Source organism: Talpa occidentalis, unplaced genomic scaffold, assembly GCF_014898055.3.
Source record: "Talpa occidentalis isolate TD23 unplaced genomic scaffold, MPIMG_talOcc4v2.1 talOcc4.16, whole genome shotgun sequence".
NCBI lineage: Eukaryota > Metazoa > Chordata > Mammalia > Eulipotyphla > Talpidae > Talpa > Talpa occidentalis.
This window is the reverse complement of record NW_023601653.1, coordinates 54,413,690-54,423,417: the sequence shown is the minus strand read 5'-3', so window position 1 is coordinate 54,423,417 and position 9,728 is coordinate 54,413,690. Positions and strand designations below refer to the sequence as shown.

At 36.1% G+C, this 9,728-nt stretch overlaps 1 protein-coding gene across 5 annotated transcripts in view; it reads right to left on the bottom strand.

The window, feature by feature from the left end:
* Positions 1-1,427: 1,427 nt before the first annotated feature.
* C2CD5 (C2 calcium dependent domain containing 5) overlaps positions 1,428-9,728 on the bottom strand; it is an 86,983-nt gene continuing 78,682 nt past the window's right edge. For 2 of the 5 annotated variants that reach the window (XM_037514232.2, XM_037514229.2), the window contains 4 exons: positions 9,193-9,294; positions 7,717-7,907; positions 4,477-4,623; positions 1,476-2,728 (listed from right to left, as the gene is read on the bottom strand). In XM_037514232.2, the coding sequence (XP_037370129.1) occupies positions 2,597-2,728; positions 4,477-4,623; positions 7,717-7,907; positions 9,193-9,294 (572 nt within the window). In that variant the 3' untranslated portion in view covers positions 1,476-2,596. Of the gene's footprint in view, positions 2,729-4,476; positions 4,624-7,716; positions 7,908-9,192; positions 9,295-9,728 lie in introns of all 5 variants that reach the window. The other 3 variants (XM_037514230.2, XM_037514233.2, XM_037514228.2) reach the window with 2 other exon arrangements.

Sequence of the window (9,728 nt, the reverse complement as noted above, 5' to 3'; positions counted from 1 at the left end):
AGCATTTCATATCAGATTTTACCAAAAATAGCCCAACTATATGGTAACTTTATATGTCTCTGATAATATAAAGTTATATATATTAGTTTAACTAATCAGAACTAATCAGAATTTGTATTCACTTTCCTTTGTAACCAGAACAGATGACCAGAAATTTAGTAGTTTAGACAACACGATTGTAACATTACAGTAATAGTCTAGTAAGGGAAGACTAGTAAGGGTTTCACAAAGCTAAATGGAAGCTAGTGGCAGAACTCTGTTCCATTCTTCAGGAGAAAATCCATCTCCTTACTCATTCTAGCTGTTGGCAAAATTCAGTTCCTTGTGGGTGTTGGACTGAGACACCCCATTTCCTTGCTGGCTGTCAGCTGAGGTCCACTCCCAGTGTCTAGAAATCACCCACATTTTTTCTCAGCAGCTTCATAGCCAGCAATGTAGGGGTGGGTCCATCTTCTGTAGAAGTCTGAGCTGCTCTTCTATCCACTTCTTGCAGTTTTAAAATTCTTGTGATTAGATTCTAGGACCCTGGTAGGTAACATGGGTAATATCCGTATCTCAAGATCAACTTTTTTAACAACCTTGATCACATCTACGAAGTCATATAAGGTAAAAGATTCACAGTATGAACATTAGCTCGGACATCTTTGGAGGAGCCACTCTCTGTTATATAAATGTTTAAAATCTAATTTAAAAAATGTTTTGACTTTCCTGATGAAAGGACTCTGAAACACACTAAGATGGATGAATGGATGGACTGATATATAAATAAAACTATGAATTCAATTCCAGTGAAATGTTTACTTTTCCAGACTGAGCTTAAGTATCTTCTCCTTTGAGAAACTAACTTCACCGCAAGCTGTACACATTTTCCCATTTAATAGTGCGGGTTTTGAAGCCTTGCTTTAATCCTGGCTTGAATATTTGTTGTGTGTTTGGGTGAATCATATAAACTCTCTACTCCGCTTTCTTAACTAGAAAATGGGGCTTACCCATGTTTCTGTGAAATTTAGGAGAGTTAATGCAAAACTACAAGTACTAGATTGGCATTTAGTAAACAATTCAGTACCTATTAGCAAGGGTTTATAGTACTGTCTGCCACTTTGGACGACTTGTTAACTTGGGTAGCCACTGATTTCAGTAAGTTCCACAAGGCTAAGAAACTGTATTTTGTTCACTGCCTAAAACTGCTCTGGAATCCAGTAGGCATTCAGTACACAGTGTTGAATACCTCCCTACCAAAGGTGATGAAAATATCACCTACATATGGATATTTTTCCCCCAAATTAAGAACAGGTCTTGCATACAGCAGATGCACAATAAATTTGTTGACTGAAGGAAAAATGAAGATGATCACATGAAAAATGTTTTCAGACAACTGTCAGAACTATATCAAGGCGTAAAAAAAGAGATTTAGAAACATACCAGTTTACGAAATTTTTTATTTAAAAAATAAAATTATAAACAAAATACAGAAAAATATTGACACCTGTGATAACAAGGAAATGACTCCAAATCTGTAGGGCAGCTCGTTATTCTGGAAGAACAAAATCATGAGTTTTATAAAGAAATTTTATTGTGCAAAGGAGGAATGTACTTTTTTAAGGTTCATTTATAATAGGTATTTGGCATGGACAGAGAAATATTTCTATGTATACATTCAATGTTTTGCAGCATATTTACATTCAAGTTACATTTCAAATTCTATGCCAAATACAGTCTAACTCACCATCGAAACTCCCTACAATATTACTAAAATTCCGTTTATTTGGTAGGAGTACAGAATAATTTTATCAGAAAATAATTTTATGTTCCTACTAATGGGAACTACTTCAAAAACTTTACTGACATTTTCTCCCCAATTAAAGCCAAGCCTCTTCTAGACAAATTAGATGCTACTAAAATTTGGTCAGTTACAAAGTTACATGGTGATTTTTTTTCCTCCCTCCTAACAGACATTATTAAAACTAAAAATGAAAGGACACTAGCTCTGATAGATTACTTTTTCTTTTTTAGTAGTTAGGATATATGGACACAAGTAGAAAAATTTTAACTTCTTTTTAAAAGATGGTTGAAGCACTTTCCTTTTCAGTTGTTACCAAATTCCTCATCAAAACAAAACACATTAAAGAAACTCACATAATAGTTTCCTGAAAACCTTTCTACAGTCTCCCAAAACATTCTTTAAATCAGACTGTTTATTCATTAAAAATCTGAATTTCTTGCTTAGTTTTCCTAAATCACATTAGGGCAGCTTTCCCAGTTTCCTGATAATCTTCCCATTTCATTTGTAAAATTACAATTTCATTAAAAATCAACACAAACTACTAATAGCTTCCATCTTTGCTACAGTTCTTTGAGAAATTTATATCAAGTTACTGAAGAGACAAGATTCCACAGGGCACATCTGTCTAGATTTGGCAAATGTCAAGATTAGAAAGCTCTTGTGCCTCCATGAGATTCCAGATAAATCAATCTACTCAATGTATCAACTTTTCTTAATTATCTCAATTTGTAAAACGTCTAGTAAGATAATTAATGACAAAACAATGGAGACAGGTGAATTTCATTGAGTTGCCCTCTTTCTCTCTCATTTACTTCAGGTTGTAACTTCTCCTCCAGTACATGAGATCTGGCAGTTGACAGGAGGTTGCTGAGTTGAGACCACTTCTAATTCAGATTCACGAACAAATATCACTGCATCACCACTTACATTGATAAGACACTGCGCCTGTAAGAACAACAGGATATGGTCAGTCACAAACTCAACTATATATATATATTTTTTTTAAAGATTTATTTATTTATGCATACAAGAACTGGGGTACAGGCCAGAGGTGCAGGGGGTAAGAGGATTCACCAGAGACAGAGTGGGGAACAGAACAGGCAGATTGACTGAAATACACTGCTGAGGGGAGCAACAGGTGAATCAGGAAAGGTCTGCTGTGCCATGTGGGTAGCTCCCTGGCCGGGGATCGAACTCGTGCTGCGGTGGCTGCGGATAGCTTCATAGGTTGCATCTTAACCCCTTGCGCCACCAGGGAAGCCCATATGCTTCTGTTCATGAGAGACAGTGTTATCAGCTGAAAAAGCACAGGCTAATCAATCATTGGAGAAAAGACAGACACCCCCCCCCCCAAAAAAAAATGGGTAAAGGGTAAGAAGGTCACAGGAAAAGAAACTCAAAAAACTATTATATTTAATTTTTAAAGGAATGTTTAATAATTTTAAGTGTCTTCCCAAAACTGATGAAAGAAAGGTATTCTGAAATGTAACCTAAGGATCAACACAGCATTGAGTGGGTTTCTTGCTTAGCTAGCTCTGAGAACAATTGAAAGTGCTGCACCCAAAGGGTCCTGTGACTTGGGGTGAAACTGGAACACCTCTTGGAGACTTGAGAACAGCACAGACTGCACCAGAAGGAACACCGAGGAGATTTAAGCTTCACTAAACAGAAGGTGGGTGGAGAGAAATTCTTGGAGGCTGTGGTCTGGGGTGGAGAGGCTACTACTCCACAAAATGCAGTGCTATCACTTGGCAGTAGGACCTGTGGAAGGGAGAAGTGAGCAGTGTAGAGGCAAACATCCAAAGGGAAATATGTGCAGAGCACTTGGGGAGCAGGCCAGATCCCCAATGAAAAGAACAGTGACAGTGCACTGGGCAGCACTCCCCCTAATCCCTCTAGACTGGTACTGACATCATGAAGAACATTGAAAGCTTCAGTGCAATTTCTATCAAACTTTCAATGGAGCAAAGAAGTAGAGCAAACATCACTTAAATGTCTATGAAACACTAAAGACTGAATAGCCAAAGTAATCCTGACAAAGAAGAGGAAGAATGGTGGTAACACACTCCCAAACCATCAAACTATAAAGCCACAGCAATCAAAACATATGGTATTGGAATAAAAATAGCCACATAGACTAATGGAATAGAAATGAGAGCCCAGAAATGTAAAACAATGTTACTGTAATAAGATAAATAAATAGGAAAAAATAAATTATACTAAGCTCAAAAAAATATGTATGATGCTGAAAAAAATTAAGCAACCTCAGCAATACTCCTTTGTCCTCATTAACAAACTGACTCTGCTTCTTAGAAACAACAGGTGGCCCTCCATGATATGCTCTTCACCAGCGCTACAGTCAGACCCAACAGCACCAGTCCCAGCTAGAAGGCATCTTTAACTCTCCTCAGGGAGCTATAACCATATCCCAAAGACCCAGCAGAAGATGGCAGGAACAGTAACTTAAGAACAAAACTTTCAGAAGTCTAAGAGTAGTAACTAATCCCTTGGGATGGGAAAATAGCATTTGACCTATGTGTGATCATGGTTATTAATATATTCACTGAAACATTTTAAGTATCTAGAATCAAAGAGCTCTGAAAAACAATTCTTTCTTGGAGGGGAAGATGGGAAGTGGAAGGCCATGGTGAAATTCACAGGTCCTCCCATCAGAGATTTTTACTATGTCTCACCTGGTTTTTATTTGGATTCTCCATGAAGACACACTGCTTCATTATGTAGGAGACAACAGCATTTCCTCCCAAGGCAGCCACATGAGCTCTCACCATTGCAAACACCTCAGCAATAAAAGCATGGAGAAAACCACTGACTCCTCCTTCCTGAAAAATAATGTACAGGAAAATCAAACCATGTATGTACACATGAATATACAGAAAATGTTAAAGAATGTTAAAACATCTTAAATGACCTTAATATAATGGATAAACATTTTAATTTCCTTCATAATGGGGACTTGTTGCAAGAATGAACAAATTTACTGGACACGTGTCTAAAATAAGGATCAGTATCCTTACTTTACAGATGATGAAACAGCTCAGAGATTTTGTAAAAATGTGGCCCTGACCAGCTGTGACCACACAGGTAGTAAAAAAGTGCAGAGCAAGACTTCAAAGTGTTCCTCCATCTTTAACATCTTGCTCTATCAAATTATTCCCATTATCATTCAAATAAACTGGTGACAAAAATAACAAAACATTCCTGTATTTTATATTGACTATTCTAAATCTGGATCCAGTCACAAATGCCTTGTGTCAGTTTCTCAAAGGCATCAGCACTTTTCCTGTTGTGGGGGTCACTGCATGTGCCATTTCTGGGGGTTCCTCAACCAGTTTTCCACTAGGATAATTCCCACTTGATCCTTCATCCCCAGTTTACAGGGACCTTCCTTAAATATCATCCCTGACTGACAAATACAAATTCAGTTCCTCTACTATATTCTCAGGTAGCCTGTCATAGTACTTTATGTTGCTATAGCTATAGACATTAGTCATGTGACTTATTTGTCTCATGTCCCCCATGATAGATGTAAATACCATCAGGTCAAGGGCTGCACCTGCTTTGCTCATGACCATATGCTAACACCTAGTTCACAAGCATCATAGTAAGAATTCCATTCATATTTGTTAGGGGATGAAATCCAATAATTTAGAGCATTTTTTCCTTGTCCAAAAAATAAACAAAACATAAACCAAAGGCTAGCCAGCAGCTTAAAATACTTTTCAACCTAAGTTTTCAACAAACTCTATTGGAAGTTATTCACAGCCAAGAAAAAAATTCTGTGTTAAACTGGAAATCAGAGGCAAAACAGAATGCAGCTCGAAAACCATTTGATCTGGCCATCTCTTTCCGAAAATCCAGAGGATTCTAGTTTTGTAAAGGCATCTATTTAGAATGAAGGGATTAAGTGAGTTGGTTCAGCCCGCCTCCAACTCAATCACAGCTCAGCACATTTTTTTTCCTTTTACTCTTATCAGTTTTCCCACTACCTTTTAAATCAAGTAATTCCAATGGCAGAGTAACAGAGACTACAAATAGACTACTAATTTGAAAAAGATTAAATGACTGTAAGCAAATAACTCATGAGGCAATTGAATAAATAAGTGGTATTATGCCACACATTTAATATTATAGATCTCTATGGAAGAGAAATCTACTGCGAAAGCACACTTTGGGGTCGTTACTTAAGCAGCACAGAAGCCACTTAGGAAATAAAATATATGAATTCAAAATACTGCAATATCCATGTGCTATTAAGAACATTAGAAAAGAAGTCAAGCCACCAGTCTATTCCACCTCACACCCAACTTTCTTGGTCAAACTTAATAGACTAATAAGTACCATCTATTTTATTTCTATATTAAAAGGTTTTTGAGAATACCTTAAGATAGTTTCTTTATCATATCATCGTAACTAGAATATGATTTAAAAACTAATTTATCTTAAAAGGAACATCTACTAATTAATCTGACAAAAGTCTTCCACTCACTTACACAAAAGCATCTTGTGTTTACTCTGCACCAGGCACTGTACTGGGTACAGACTGTGAGCATAATGTTAAAAAATAGTATGTGATAAATAAAATAAATCTTTTTAAAAAATAGTATGTGAGCTGTTATTTCTAAGTATAGAAACACTGCTGGTGAACAATGGGGGAAAATCATTGGTAAGTTACCAGGGTAGTGAATGTGTTAAAAAAATAAATAAATAAACTGCTGCTAAAGTAAAATTTGATTAAAAAACTTTAAAATTTCCCTATTCACAATATCAACTTGCTTGACAGCCCTGTTCCATAATGTGATATAATACAAATATAATTTTTCTTCAATTTAAATTCAAATTAAATTTAATGTAATGAAAGATATTAACAGGCTGACTCTGATTAACTTTGACCACATCAAGTAAGATATAACTACTGTTATTTTATAAACATATTGAAGTTTAATGATTCATAGTGTAAGGTAAGAATCTGCAGGAGAAGAGGAAGGAGTGGGTTGGAGGGAAGGAGGAAGGAGCACAGGGGATTGTGGTGACGGTGCATGGGTGCCTTGGTGAAGGAAACTCTATGGGAACTACGCCTGAGGGGTGGGGGAAGAAAACATTGTTTAAAAATGAACAATGATGTAAAAAATATATAAAAAGAATCTGAATAAATGACATTCTCATACCCTGATGGTCAGAGTGGAAGAAGATGGGCAGACTCATTCTTTTTCAGAGGGAGGAAATGATAGAGTTAAATTATATAAACTATCCCATGGACATTTATCTACTACATAGTCCCCTACCTTTCTCATTGTAGTCCCGAAAGAATTTCTATTTAAAAAATAATAATAATAAATTAAAAATACAAAATTAATAGGCAACTATAAATCAGAGACATTCTGCAGGGGAGGGGAAGGGAGAGGGATCAAAATGGGAGGGGTGAGCACAAGGGACTGTGGTGATGGTTCACGGGCGACTTGGTGGTGGGAATTTATGGGGACTACACCTGAGAGAAGAAAGCAAACTACAAAAACAAACAATGATGTAAAATATATAAATAAATTATATTTTTGAAAAAAGAATTGCTATTTAAAAATATCACAGGCAACTACTGAGAAAACTAAGCTGTTCTTTCAGGGCTGTTTGAAACCTCTACTCAAACATGAATAAATGTATTTGCTGTATTTGTCATATAAGGATCTGGGATTTCTCATAATAAGTGGATTTAAATTTAACACAATTTCCATGATAATACTGGCTGCCTTATGAAATTTGTCACATGTAACCTAGAATCAATCCAAATAGGCTGTTGCAGTGAAGATGATATGTGTTACTTCTGGCAAAAAAATAATTTGAAACATTTGGCTTTATTACTAATATCTTCAATTGGAGAAAATTCACAATTAACAATGAAATAACATCTACAAATTTACCTCCCGCAGAGAAGTGGTTTCTCGAATAAAAAACATGTTGATTATTCCAAGATATTTAGTTATTTTTGCTCCAGGAATGAAAGAAAGAGGTGTCATCTTAACAACCCCTACTGTAGAATTTGCACAAGGTGGAGTAGAACGACTCCGGAAATTTCCTTCACCCATTGGACTTGGTTTTTCGACTGTCACAGCTAAAATTGGAGAAAAAAGAGAAAGCACCAAGATCAGATGGCTGGCAGCATGATCACTCCCTAAGGTGTCCATATAAGTGGTGACATTCAGCTGTCTGTGAGGCTAAGCCATGTCATGAAAGAAAAGAAATGATCATGCATTACATGCAATTAAAGAGAGAAAGAAAAATACAAGAGGAAATGCTGGAGTGGAATTGTTTTGGAAGAAAAATGGCATTCCTGCAAAAGAAAATGTTGATGCGGTGTAGCTACACACACAATGATCGTTATAAAGTGAAGGAAAAGAAAAAGCGGCAGAGCATTAAAAATTATCTGCTGTAGGAACAAATTATTCCAAAAAGAGTGTGAAAGTTGTATTCCCAGTACCATTTTCCATCTTTTTCAGACGACTTCATCATTGTCAACTTGTAGATAAACCTTAAGTTTACAACCTTAAGTTGTAATGGATTGCTTTTGCAAACTTTTTCGATTAAATGAACTTTTAATTTTTAAAACTTAACAAATGACCTTGGCTGTCTAAAAGTTGTTTATAAAATGAAAATAGCTACCACTTATCAAATAATCACTGTAGGCCAGTATATGTATCTAATCCTTACAACCCAGCAACATAGGAATTATTATTCTCATTTTACACATGAGGAAACTGAGGCTCAGAGAAGTTAAACAACTTGCCCAAGGTCACACAGCTATCAAACTGGTACTCCTAGTATTCAAAGCCAGATTTGGCTGCTTCCATATTCTGTGATTGTTCTGAAATATAGATCATTCACTTTCAATGTTATAAACTTTCACTAAAATACATCTACCTCAAAGTCTACCAAAACACATGCAATACAGGTAAAAACCATTTAAGTACTGATCCTGATTTTAGCAGTGAGATAAGGGTTAACTTTCTCCAGAAAGGTCTTATTCTTTTAGCCCTCTGGAAATCATATTTTGTAAACTAACAGATGCCACATTGTACATTGAGTCCTGGAAGAATGTCTCTTCAATAAGAGAGCTGATTATTGCCTTCCATTAGAACTGGTACATATTATCTATTTATATACTTTTAATACCACCTTCACAAAAAATAAAAATTTGAGAACACAATTGTACAGTTAAAATGAACAAATCTAAAGGGCACTAATAACTCATGCTAAACGACCATCAGAGTCTGCAGCTTTCACACTCCAGTGCATGATTGATTGGCAATGTTATTATTGGGTAGTAAGGTCTAGCCTTCACCACTGGAAAATCAGGAATATGCTTCTCAGATCATAATGTGGTAGAAACATCCGCCTACTTGTCTTAATTGATCCGCGTCTTATGGTCTGAGCTTTCAGTTTAATGAGCTCTATCCAGCTGCTGCATCTGTCTGCAAAGGAACTGTAATCAACTGACGTTGCTGAAAACACAGACAGAAAACAAAAGAAAAAACAAAGAAAAATATGGATGACGTCTCTTACTCGTCATAATACTCCTTCCGATGATGTCATTTAACTGTAACTTAGAAAAAGAATGGTCCTTTTCAAGTCAGGTAAGAGAGACAATAGAGTCAAGCTTTAGACACTGATTTGTCCAAAACCAAGTTCTTGGTTAACTGGCTGAGCGTTTTTTGGTGATGTCACAATTGCTTGGTCTTGGAGAGTATGAGCAAAGTGGGAGGTAGTGAAACCGTCAGTGAAAGGACCATAAACTGTGTTTTAACTCCCTTCTTGTCCCATTCTTTTGACTATACAATGCTTTAGCTCTTTATATTTTAGACTTTACAATCCAAACTTCGTAAATAATTCCCTTCCCTATTTTTACCCTAAAATTAAAGAAAAATAATGAGAATCA